Below are 13686 nucleotides of genomic sequence, written 5' to 3' on the forward strand. Positions count from 1 at the left end.
TAACTGGATAAATATAACATCTCAGTACTCTGAGGTGGGTTGTCATGCCTAGTTTAGTGTTGGTCAGTATACTCTTCATTCTCATAAAGGTGTCTTTTGCCATCCATATTCTTCTTTTGATGTCCATGTCGCACCTGCCATCTGATGTCACCCAGCTTCCTAAGTAGCAAAAGTTCTGTACTTGTTTTATGTCTTCCCTGTTTATTCTCAGCCTGCAGATAGGATTCTCCTCCTTTTTGGATATTGCCATACACTGTCTTTTTGCAATTGATAGATAGACCCATTTTTGCACTTTCTTCAACAACTATATCAATTAAGTTTTGTTGTTCCTCCTCCGTACTTGCAATTAACAGTGTCATCCGCATATCTAAAATTATTGATGTTTTCATCACCAACTTTGATACCCAAGATGTCTTTTTTTTTGTAATATTGTTTCACTGTACACATTAAACAAATTGGGGAGAAAACACACCCTTGTCTAACGCCTCTCTTGATTTTCGTAAACTGACTCACTTCTCCATCTATTCTTACAGTGGCAGTTTGTTCCTAGTACAGATTTCTGATTAGGCGGAGGTTTTTCGAATCTAGATCTAGAATTTCCTGTAATATTTCAAATAAATTATTGTGTTTCACTTTATCAAATGCTTTTGTGTAGTTGATAAAACAAACAAACAAATCTTTTTGCACTTGAATAGCTCGTTCTGATAGTATCCTTAACATCAATATCGCGTTTCTTGTACCTTCGTCTTTCACAAAACCACATTGTTCCTTACCTATTTCAGCTTGTATCTTACTTTTAGCTCTTGTCATCAAAATTCTTAGAGGTATCTTAGTGATATGGCTCATTAAACTTATGGTCCTATGTAATTCACATTCTATTGCTCCATGTTTCTTAGGAAGAGTGATAAATACTGATTCTTTTTTTCATCTCTTCTGGTATTATTCCAGTCTTATAAATGTCATTGATTAAATCAGTAAGCTTTTCAATTCCATAATCTTCAAGGGCAATAATTTGTTCTATTATTAATTCATCAGCACCTGCTGCCTTTCCTTTCCTTCATCTTATTTATTGCATTACGAACTTCAGATTTTAAAGTACTTGGACCTTCAATGTTCTTCTTAATTTCTGGTTTTTCGCCTCAATCGTCCTCAAACAATTCCTGAATATACTCAGTCGATCTGTTCATAATCTCATCTTTTTTCATGATAATGGTACTGTCCTTCCCTTTCAAACATCCACCTGAAGAACAGAGGAGCTTTTTACCAGTGATATTCTTGATTTGTTGGTGTAACCTTTTTGGATCAGTAATAGGGATTCTTTCTAATTGCTCACATCCCTGGTTTAACCATTCTTCTTTGGCTTTTTGACATAAGTTTTTAACTTTTTTATCTAAGGACTTGTATTCTATAGGAAAGTTCTTTATAACAAAGTTCTTCACCGTTACATTTACCGATGCATATGTTTACTGTTAGATGGAGAAGCACAGTCAGTGTGTGATCTGCTACAGGCAGAGGAAGCCCAAATTCTGCATTTATGAACCTTCAGGCTGGGAGTTGGGTCAGTACAGTAGATCACTGGATAATAGCTCCTATTTTAAGGCTATGAGGGACATGCCCAAATCTAATCTAGTTCTGTTTTAAAATTTTAATGTGACTTTTTTGTGTGGTCTTTGGATGAAAAATGGAGAATATGAAAACATATTGCTCATTTATTTCGTATTCTGTGGTGTTTGTCTTTGAAAGCTGATTAACTTGGGCCACAAAATTTGTTTTCTCTTTATCAACAGCCACTTTGAAATTAATTGCCAAGGTCACCATGTTGGGATCATGTGGGCTTGACATAGCTAATAATTTGTCCTCATCTTCAGTAATGAAAAATAATACAAAATCTCCAATTTTTTTTAACATGGCCATTTCTTGGAACTTTTTTTCACCTGCCCTATGAAATCTCGTAAAAGATCTGCTAATTCAAAAGCTGCTAATTTCATAGACATCTGGCTACATCAGTGGGCAGTCAATCCGCAGGCAATATCTTGAAATGCCCTCCTTCATGCTATGTTGATGACATTGTAATGTGCTTTTTTTTTTGGCAGAGTTCTGTTCAAGATGTAACTACACAACTGAAAGCGAAAATTGCTGAAAGAAACAAAGTGCTGGTAGATATATTTCAAGTTTTAATTTTGATTAGGGTTTTATATGTTAGGATAAAAATTGTATCTTTTGTGAGTCAACATGTGCTGCAGGACAGAAACAAGCTTTGGGCTTGGACAATAAAAAACTGAAGATTTTAGTGATTTGGTGAGCACCAATATTTTTAGCTGACTTTTTGAAATATAAATTCGTTTTAAGATTTTGCACATGCAAATTCATTCTGCCTTCCAATTTCTGATCCAAGTAGCGGTGTGCTTATTTTTCAAGAAAAATAGTTTTTCTTTGAATATCAAAATGAAGCTCAAGCAACCATCTCAGTAAGAGCATCATCATAGAACACAGAATTATAGAACAGTATAGCACACAATGTTGTGTACTGCAAAATTAATCTAACTCTTCCCTTTCACATAGCCCTCCCTTTTTCTTTCATTCATGAGCCTAAGACTGCCTTAAATCTCTCTACTGTATCTGCCTCAATCACCAACGCATGTCATATGTCAGTTTATCTTGACATGTGGAAGTGCAATATTCAATGGAGCTGAGTTGATGCTTTTTATGTGCAAGAGGAATTTCAAGCACTTGTATATAATACATTTGACTGTACCATTGCTTCATTATTGATTTTTTTAAAAAGGCACTATTTTCCTACAGAATTGTGATTATTTCCATCATAACACAGATTGCTGAGGTTTGAGAAAATGCTTGCCAATGCCTTCTCAAGTGTTCCTAAGAATTGGCAGTAAGTCTGACCTTTCGTAGCAGCATCTATGTTTTGTAAATAGATTAACAAAAACATTCTCCCATTATGCTTGCAATTGCAAAATACAGGAGAAATCTTCGACACAAGAGGTACTGCAGATGCTAGAAATTTAGAGCAATATACATAATATACTGGAGTTCAGCAGGTCAGGCAGTATCCATGATTGGGAATAAACAGTCGATGTTTTGGGCCGAAACCCTTAATTAGGATTAGATTAGTGAGGAGAGAGTAGAGAGCAGTGCATTCAAAGGGAGTAAGGTTTGAATTGGAGAGAGGAGTGTTAAAATTGAGACAGTTGATGTCTCTTTGGCAGAGAGTTAAAAAGATCCAGAGCAGGCAGAAGACCAGAGTGGTGCCTCCAAGAAGAGGAGGAGGGTTAAAGATGAGAGAAGGGGCATCGGTGCGGGCTGGAGAAACCTTGCAAAAGAAGTAGACATGGAGACAAAGGCAACGGAAGAAGAGCTCTGTGTCATAGTGGGTGGGGAACTCACTAAGGTGCAGGCGCAGGGGGATAAAGGTGAGGCCCTTACTGAGAACAGAACATTCTACCTCAGAGAGGGGAAGATTGGAGAGTATGGTGAGAACATGGCAGGAGGTAGAGCTAGGATAAGGGGTGGGTAGAGAGTTGGACGGGTCAGAGGAGCGGATGTTGTGGGGGTGTTCTGGGGACGTAGGGTAGGATGAAGATAGAGGCTCAGAGGACTGAGAGGGGCGGGGGAAGAAGGGTGGAGAGGAGCCAAGGAGCTCCGGGATTGGTGTGGAGTAATAGTGGTGGAAAGAGGAACCACTGAACCCAGCGGCAGTGAGAAAGGTCTTGGCCTCGGGGAGTAGGCAGCTGAAGTCTGAGTTGGAGATAGCAGGGTCCGCAGTTTGAAAGCGGCTGGTATAGAGGCTGACGAGAGAGCTGGTGGCAGCAAGGTCTGCGGTTTTCAGGTGGCAAGTTCAGAACTGGAGTTGGCAGTGGTGTCTGCATTCTGGAGGCGGTTAATCCCTAGGTTCGAGCCCTAACTGGAGGCGGCGGAGTCGGCAGCCTGCAGGAAGTGGAGTTCAGAGCCGGAGGGACTGCAGGCTGCTGCGTCTTGAGATGCACGATCTTCCAATTCGTAGATGCAAGGAAGGAAAAGAATTGTTGGTTGGAGCTGTGAATTTTTTGGAGTGGTGAGGGTGGCACATAGAATCCAGAGGGAGCAGTGGCGGGAGAAACAGTCAATTGAACACTTGCTGGATCCAAGCTGGAAGATCTGGAAATGGAGCTGGAAGCCATGTGGTACAAGATGGTGGCGGAGACAAAATCCCAAGAATGGTACATGGCTGTGATAGCGAGTCTGGATGAGCATATGGTGGAAGAATCAGAGCAGCAGAGGAGCATTGAGAGAGTCTCACTGAACTCCTTTTGAAGAGGATTTAAACTTCAGGGTAGGCATAGCTTGAAGAGACTTTGCAGTGGAGCAATAAATCATAGACACAAGAGGTACTGCAGATGCTGGAAATTTAGAGCATTACACACAATGTGCTGGAGGAGCTCAGCAGGTCAGGCAGTATCTATGGATGAGAATAGAGAGTCAATGTTTTGGGCCGAGACCATCAGGTTGTTAAAAGAAGCAGGTCTGTACCAGAGTTGGCGCGGGGCCAAGTGGTTAGGGTGTCGGTCTAGTGATCTGAAGTTACTAATTCGAGCCTCAGCTGAGGCAGCGTGTTGTGTCCTTAAGCAAGGCACTTAATCACACAGTGCTCTGCGGCGACACTGGTGCCAAGCCCACAAAGCTGTGCCGAACATGTCCCTACCTTAGAACTACCTAGGCTTTACCCATAGCCCTAAGCTCCATGTAGCCATCCAGGAGTCTCTTAAAACACCCTATTGTTTCCGCTTCTACCACCGCCGCCAGCAGCCCATTCCACGCACTCACCACTCTCTGTGTTTTTATAAAACAAAACTTACCCCGACATCTCCTCTGTACTTACTTCCAAGCACCTTAAAACTATGCCCTCTCATGCTAGCCATTTCAGCCCTGGAGAAAAGCCTCTGAGTATCCACACGATCAATGCCTCTCATTATCTTGTACACCTTTATCAAGTCACCTCTCATCCTCTGTTTCTCCAAGGAGAAAAGATTGTGTTCACTCAACCTATTCTCATAAGGCATGCTCCCCAATCCAGGCAACATCCTTGTAAATCTCCTCTGCACCCTTTCTATGGTTTCCATGTCCTTCCTATAGGGAGGCGACCAGAACTGAGCACAGTACTCCAAGTGGGGTCTGACCAGGGTCCTATATAGCTGCAACATTACCTCTCGGCTCTTAAACTCAATCCCATGATTGATGAAGGCCAATGCACCGTATACCTTCTTAACCACAGTCAACCTGCGTAGCAGCTTTGAATGTCCTATGGAGTTATTGACCCCTTCCTATTCCTAACTTCTACCCACAGAGACTGTAGACAGCCCCTCCATGACTTCCTCCTTTTCTGCAGCCGTGACTCTATCTCTGATCAACAGTGCCACACCCCCACCTCTTTTGCCTCCCTCCCTATCCTTTCTGAAACATCTAAAGCCTGGCACTTGAAGTAGCCATTCCTGCCCCTGCACCGTCCAAGTCTCTGTAATGGCCACAACATCATAGTTCCAAATGTTGATCCACGCTCTAAGGTCATCCGCTTTATTCATGATGCTTCACGCATTAAAATACACATCTCAAACCATTGGACTGAGCACGGCCCTTCTCTATCACCTGCCTATCCTCCCTTTCGCACTGTCTTCAAACTTTCCCTATTTGTGAGCCAACCATCCTTTCCTCCATCACTTCAGTTCAATTCCCACACCTCCAGCAATCCTGGTTTAAACTCTCCTCTGTAGCCTTAGCAAACCTTCCCGCCAGGATATTGGTCCCCCTCGGATTCAAGTGCAACCTGTCCTTTTTGTACAGGTCACTCCTGCCCCAGAAGAGGTCCCGATGATCCAGAAATCTGAATCCCTGCCCCCTGCTCCAATCCCTCAGCCACACATTTATCCTCCACCTCCGCTTTGCAAGACATTACTTCCTACAAAGCAAAACCCAATAGCATCAATGGCAGCGATGCCTCACTACCAGATGGACTCAATGCTTTCTATGCCTGCTTTGAAAGAGAGAATATTACTGCAGTTGTGAACATCCCTGCTGCACCTGATGACCCTGTGACCTCTGTCTCAGAGACTGATGTTAGGTTGTCTTTAAAGAGGGTGATCTCTCGCAAGGCGGAAGGTCCCGATGGAGTACATGGTAAGGCTCTGAAAACCTGTGCCAACCAACTGGCGGGAGTATTCAAGGACATTTTCAACCTCTCACTGCTGTGGGTGGAAGTTCCCACTTACTTCAAGAAGGCATCAGTTATACCAGTGCCTAAGAAGCTGTGAGCTGCCTTAATGACTATTGCCCGATAGCACTCATATCTACAGTGATGAAATGCTTTGAGAGGTTGGTTCTTTACGGGAATGGGACCTGCTCTTGGGGTTCCGTAACTGGCAATTATGCACGCCAAAGTTTTGGCCTAATAGTCCGGCTCGAATTCAGAAACCTAGGATCTCAGGGCTCTGGAGACGAGCGGATCGAGGGTTAGTGTCACGACAGGAGACCCGTGCGTCATTGGGGGTGTCGGGATATCTGCTGTGTGCCCGGAGACCTGAGATCTTTGCGATCTTCAGGCACAGAGCTTGAAAAAAGTGACGTAACGGACTTTTAACATCGTAAACCAGCGAGTTATTTGTTATGGTTCCCCGCTCGCTGGGAAAATGGAGACCCTTCTTTCTCGCTTACTAGGGAGAGAGATCCTGCGGTATGTCGAATACCGGGTGAAACGCTAAGTCTTTGGGGTAACTGCAAGTCTGTGTCTTTGCTATTGCTTTACTAATGCTTGAGTGCTCGGCGGCGGTGCCAATGCTTTTTTTTTGCCGGTGGGGTGAGGGGAAATTGTTGCTCGCTGCCAGTTATGAGCCGGTGTGGGGGGAAGCTTTGGGGTTCTAACATTTAACTGTCGTTCATTTTTTTTGGGGCATTCCTCTGTTTTTGTGGATGGTTGTGAAGGATGTATATTGTATACATTTCTCTGACATTAAGTTGTACGTTTGAACCTTGACTAGACTGAACTCCTCCCTCAGCAAGGACCTGGTCGCATTGCAATTTGCCTATTGCCACAATATGTAAACGGCAGATGCAATCTCAATTGCTCTTCACACGGCTTTAGACCACCTGGCAATACAAACACCTGTGTCAGGATGCTGTTCATCGACTATAGCTCAGCACTTAATACCTTCATTCCCACAATCCTGATTGAGAAGTTTACAGAACCTGGGCCTCTGTACCTCCCTCTGCAATTGGATCCTCGACTTCCTAACCGGAAGACCACAATCTGTGCGGACTGGTGATAACATCTCCTCACTGACGATCAACATGGGTGCACCTCAGGAGTGTGTGCTTAGCCCACTGCTCTACTCTCTCTACACCCATGACTGTGTGGCTATGCATAGCTCAAATACAATCTATAAATTTGCTGATGATACAACCATTGTTGGTAGAATCTCAGGTGGAGACGAGAGGGCGTACAGGCCAACTAGATATGCAAGATACGCCAACTAGTGGAGTGGTGTCGCAGCAACAACCTTCAAATTTCATGACACATGCCAATGATAGTAAACCTGATTCTGATTTGGGAGATTAAACACAAAAAAATTGCAAATCTGGAAGTCCAAGCAACACACACAAAATGCTGAAGGAGCCCAGCAGGTCAGGCAACATCAATAGAACACCTGATGAAGGGTCTCGGCCCAAAATGTTGACTGTTTACTCCTTTCCAAAGATGTTGCCTGACCAGATTTGGGAGCTGCTGTTGACAAAGCCATGGCAAGTTTATCTTAGGGCATTATTAGATGTGTCACTTTGCAGCAAAGTGCACACGGTGAATGGAATGGGTATACAGTATAGATGAATGATGTTGAGTAAACAGCAACATTTTGAATGATGCCATCCTTTTGGGTGTTGAAGCTGAAGTTAATAAGATTCCTAAATAATAAGGAGATCTAGAGAATGTTTATCTGGTTAGTTTGCTCCAGCTTTAACAGATGCCAATTAAATGTATGTCAAGTCTCGAACATTTGTCCCCAATATCTGGAATTAAAGCATATTCCATGTTACTAAACTGAAATAAAGTACAGGAGACAGACACCTGCTCTGAATTTTGCCTCCCTATCCCTAATGTCCTGTTTGGATTGTTAATGTGCAAGCTGTCCCCATGCCTCAAAGCAAGGCATTCTCTATATTTCAGTGAAGAAATTGCAAGTCAGAAGAATAACTATTGCATGATGACTTAAAGCTGACTATCTACTCAAGCTCATAGGTAGATCAAATTGGCAGATGACATGTAGCCAACAGCAAAGCAGTTCCCTGTGTGGAGCAGGTAAAAGGTACATAAAGACAACAGCTAAAGAACTTTGTTCCCAGCTTCTGTTTCCAATCCTAAGGCTGGTAGTCTTTCTGGACTGAGTGCCATCTCAACATAGAATATCATCTAATGTATGGTTGTGGCTTCTCTGTCCAGGATATTGATGGGGCTGGGAAATTTGCTGGATGTCAGAACTCTAGGTGGTCATTCTGTGGCAAAGTGTTACTTTTCACTTATCAAATGTGAATTTACCCAATGTAGAGCACAGGTGTACGCTGTCATCATCAGTTAAAATGCCTACTTTAAGCTCCAAGTGCAGTTTCACATTTCTTCACTACATCATTAGTGGTACATTCACCCAGAGTGCATTTTTGTACTCTCTTTTAATCTTAATGCTTCTATCAAGTGGTGCTCATTGTAATGGATTTCTGATACATCAGCGCTGAGTGGTAATCTGCAGGAGTTTTCTTTACTCTGGTTTGACCTTGTACTATAAGATTCATCACGTTATGTCATATCACCTTCAGAGACCCTGTTGAAGGTGGTGAAAGAATTAGGAACTTTTGCTGAAACATTTAGTAGTAAGGTTTGGATAATGTCGTCCTTTGGGTGTTGAAGCCAAAGTTATCAAGGTTCCTAAATAATAAAGAGATCTAGAGAATGTTCATCCAGCTAGTTTGCTCCAGCTTTAACAGATGCCAATTAAATATCTCAGCTTTGATATTTCCCAGATTTTAGTGAAGGGTATTTGTGGGCATACCTTTTACGCGTGTTTTGTGCCCGGATTGACGCTGAATGAGCCTGTAAACCAGATTAATTTAACTTAATGCTGTAATGTTAGAAAGCTCCACCTGTGGAGGGATGAAAATGAGGTTTACAGAATTTAAAGAACTTGAGGGAAAAAAGCTATGGGAGAACGAGGCTTGGCTGACGCAGTGCAGGAAAGCGAGAGAAACGCAGCAAACTATTAGAATCTAAAGATATAAACTGTTAGAAGTGTAATTAGTAGTAAGTACCTCGACCCTACTTATTTGAAACCCCTGGAGGAGAGACAATAGAGATAAAAGATCTATTGAAGCTATAGCTATAACGAGCAGCAGCCCTAAAATGAGACAACATCGGTAGAGACGAGTGTCCAAGATTGCTACCGTGTAACCGGGAATTGGTTCTGTTAAGTTATGCCAAGGGATTTGGTCAGGTTTCTTTTGTATAAGTTTGGGAATTGACTTTCCCTGGATGATCAACTAATTCAACCAAACAAGATGGCAGGCCACCCAAGATGAAGAACCAGTGCAGGAACGAATTGTTTCATGACATAGAGGATTTAATACAATTGGATGTACAAGTTTATTTTCATTCAAAGCATCTGAATTTGATTTTCTGCAATAACTGATTATTTTTGCCAAGATTTTGATATGTTACTGAATGAGATTTACTTTGTTTAAAAGTTGTGATGTTGGAGAATTATTGTGAAAGGAGTTGAGCTGTATAGATATATAATTTTTCAATTTCAATTTGTAGATATACTGACTTGAACTGAAACCTGAAGTTAACCATAATACTTAAGAATAGGAATTCAATTAGTTTTCTAACTAGGTTAGTCTGTATACCTTTAAACGGGAAATAACACTAACTACAATTTCTCTAACTAATTAGATTAACAAAGGTTATTCTAATGAATGTCACTGGTTCTACCTAAGCAGAAGTTTGTTTTTTGTTGATATCTGAGATTTGGAACGACAGAATGTGGGAATTTTAATTGTTATTCATGTAAATATTTTGTATATCTTGATTTTTATATAGAGATATAAAGCCTGTTCCAATGCCTAGAGCTTCTGATGGCCTACTAGCACCTAGCATAGTACTATGTCATTTGATTTTTCTCATAAAGAGTGTGGTGACCAGTCGCATGAGACAAGATGAGCGCTACACAGGTGTTACAAACCATCTGGTTTACTAAGTTTCATGTGGTAGTTTGATACAACTTCGTGGAATGCTATATCATTTAAAGGTATAGTTGTATGTAGTCATGTCTGCACTGTATTAATCTAATTTTTACCCCTAATAAAGTTGTCTTTTTATTGGTAGAGCCAGCTGAAAGTGGACTTGATTAATGAAAAGGAGATGCAAGCAAAGCTCAAACCCATGATTGTGGAATGTCCAGAACAAGAAAAGAGTGAAATACAAGCAATGAATGAGACAGTAGAAAAGAAAAAGGATGCCTTGGTATGAATGTCCCTGTAAAATTTTAGATCGTACACCGCCATCTTTTGCTGGCAGCTGTTTGCTAACTTGTTTAAGGTTCCACTTGTTTTTCAGACCATATAATATTGTTCAAACGAGAAAATCTACAGATCCTGGAAATCCAAACAACACACTCAAAATGCTGGAGGAACACTCCAGGTTAGGCAGCATATATGGAAAAGATTAAACAGTTGACTTTTCAGCCCGAAATATCGACTGCTTGCTCTTTTTCATAAATGCCACCTGACCTATTAAGTTCTTCCAGCATTTTGTGTGTTGCATGATACTGTCAGTTTTTCCCCGTTCTAATTTTTAAGTGAAAAAATATTAAGAAGCAAATAGCTTTTGTGCAATAGTCAAAAAGTATCATTGTTTTAGTCTCAAACAACAGGAATTCTGCAGATACTGGAAATTCAAGCAACACACATCAAAGTTGCTGGTGAACGCAGCAGGCCAGGCAGCATCTGTAGGAAGAGGTGCAGTCGACGTTTCAGGCCGAGACCCTTCGTCAGGACTAACTGAAGGAAGAGTGAGTAAGGGATTTGAAAGTTGGAGGGGGAGGGGGAGATCCAAAATGATAGGAGAAGACAGGAGGGGGGAGGACCTCCTGTCCCATGATCCTCTCATATCCCCTTTTGCCTATCACCTGTCCAGCTCTTGGCTCTATTCCTCCCCCTCCTGTCTTCTCCTATCATTTTGGATCTCCCCCTCCCCCTCCAACTTTCAAATCCCTTACTCACTCTTCCTTCAGTTAGTCCTGACGAAGGGTCTCGGCCTGAAACGTCGACTGCACCTCTTCCTACAGATGCTGCCTGGCCTGCTGCATTCACCAGCAACTTTAATGTGTGTTGATTGTTTTAGTCTAACTATTTTGTGAATTGCTTTTTGCGTCCACATCTTAGGTTAGAAGAATTCTTCAAATAACACACCTTAATGGACTTTTCCTACCAGTTTTGGAATTTTTATTCTGATTGGGTTCTTTCTCGGTCTCTTTTTCTCCCATGGTATCAATTACCTAAATTTCTGAACATCTTACGATCATTCTGAATCTGCTGTAGGATCCATTCTCAATAAATTTTTCTTCTTCATCTTGTTTTATGGCGTTTGGCACCCAGCTTAATGGTGCATTACCGCCACCTTCTGCTCTGGAGTGTGCAATAGACTTGCTTTCTAAATCCCTTTACCCAATCAATATCTATCTATCTCTCTCTCTCTCTCTCTCTCTCTCTCACACACACACACACACACACACACACACACACACACACACACACACACACACACACACACACACACACACCCTAACCTACACTTTATCCTTCCATCTTTGGCCATATGCTTATCTGTCATATCCTATATATAAAAAAAACCAGTACCCCTTAAGAAAGTTAAAAATTCCCTATCCTGTGCTCTCTCACCCATGCCCAGCAACCCTTTTAATGTGAATTCCTGCACCCCCAGTTCCCTTAGATTAATTCTGATCATCTCTCTCTGTATCCCATACTTCCTGCAACTCAGAACTACATGTTCTGCTGACTCCTCTTCCTGACATTCCTCACACAATCCTGTCTGGTGTTTCCCTATCATTTTCTATGTTTTGTTTAATGCACAGTGCCCCAGCCTTAACCTAGTCCACACAGTTTCCTCTCTTCTGTTTCCACTACCTACCCTAGTACCTGCAACACTTCTTTGTATTTGATATAAATGCTTCCCTTTCCCCTCCCTGTCCCATCTTTGTTGCCACATTTGGTTGATTTTTTTCCCAGATTACACACTTAATCTCTGCTTTACTGATACTAATGTGCATTCCTATATTTTCTTTCTTTAATGCCTTCTTTGCCAAATCATTCACCCTCTCATTTCCCTTCACCACTACATGTGCTGGAACTCGTAGAAATTTTACCTGACCTCCCTGATTTGCAATTCTTGTGACTGACTGAATGACTTCATAAAGTACATCTTGCCAACTGTTTGTGTGAAAAGACCTTAAACTTGCTAGAACTGAGGATGAATCTGAGCATATCAACACTTTGACTTGTCTAACTTTCTCCACCCATCACAACGCAACCAACACCGCCAGCATCTCCACTCTATACACCTCTAACTTATTAGATGTTCTTCTGCTGATTTCAATTTCTTTTGCTGGTATAGCCATCCTAATCCCTGTCACTCCTGTTTCAGGTTCCTTAGCACCATCCGTATAAATGTGAGTATAATCACTATGCTTTTCCATCACATGACAGTTAAATGCACTTACCAAATGAGTTTTATATTTTCCTATCCTTTTTACCTCTAACAAATGCCAGTCTATATCAGGCCATACAAGTTTCCATGGAGCTGCGACTGGATAAACTACTGAAGGACTTATCCTTAGGTCAAACACTCCACATTCTTTAGCAATATCATTCCCTACCCGACTAAAGTTATCCCTCTGAAACCTCCCATTTTCCCAGCATTCCTGCAACACTCCTTTAGCAGGGTGAGAATCATTGTGTCCCTGCAAATTAGCCGAGTAGTTTCCCATCAATTGCATCCTTCTTAGTTCCAAAGGCATTACTCCCATTTCTACCTGTAGGGCTGATACTGGTGATGTTTTAAAAGCCCCACTGCACACTTTCAAAGCCTGAGCCTGAATCACATCCAGTTTCCTTAAAAGAGACATAGCTGCTGATCCATATGCTATATTTCCATAGTCCAACACAGATTTCACTTGCTCCCCATTCCCTACCAGTCAAACATCTTATCACATTTATTACTTTTTCGCATTTCTCCTCAACTTTCCTGATATGGTCTGCCCATGTTAATCGTGAATCAAATATAACTCCCAGAAATTTTAAATGATCCAACCCTTTCTAATTCAATCCCATACATCCTTAACTTCTTCCCTACCTCAATTCTTTTCCTGGTAAAAAGTACAATTTGAGGTTTTTCTACTGAAAATCTACATCCCCAATCATAACCCCACTCCACCACTTCATCAATTTTTATTCTTCTTGCTGTCAATTTTGTGCTGTTGCTTGAGGAAAACACTTGACAAAATCCGAAAGTCATCACTCCTAAACAATATAACTTTTTCTGTGTTGCAACCTGACAATCAAGCACTAAACTACTGTTCTAAGCCA

The 13686-nt window shown here is 41.6% G+C and overlaps 1 protein-coding gene across 2 annotated transcripts in view; it reads left to right on the top strand.

Moving 5' to 3' along the window:
• Nucleotides 1-13686, top strand: part of nuf2 (UF2 component of NDC80 kinetochore complex) — a 79212-nt gene that overhangs the window by 50921 nt on the left and 14605 nt on the right. For both annotated transcript variants that reach the window (XM_063064911.1, XM_063064912.1), the window contains 2 exons: nucleotides 2094-2156; nucleotides 10409-10546. In XM_063064911.1, coding sequence (XP_062920981.1) covers nucleotides 2094-2156; nucleotides 10409-10546 — 201 coding nt within the window. The remainder of the gene's footprint in view (nucleotides 1-2093; nucleotides 2157-10408; nucleotides 10547-13686) is intronic.

The sequence above is a fragment of the Mobula hypostoma genome, chromosome 12, assembly GCF_963921235.1.
Source record: "Mobula hypostoma chromosome 12, sMobHyp1.1, whole genome shotgun sequence".
Classification (NCBI taxonomy): Eukaryota; Metazoa; Chordata; class Chondrichthyes; order Myliobatiformes; family Myliobatidae; genus Mobula; species Mobula hypostoma.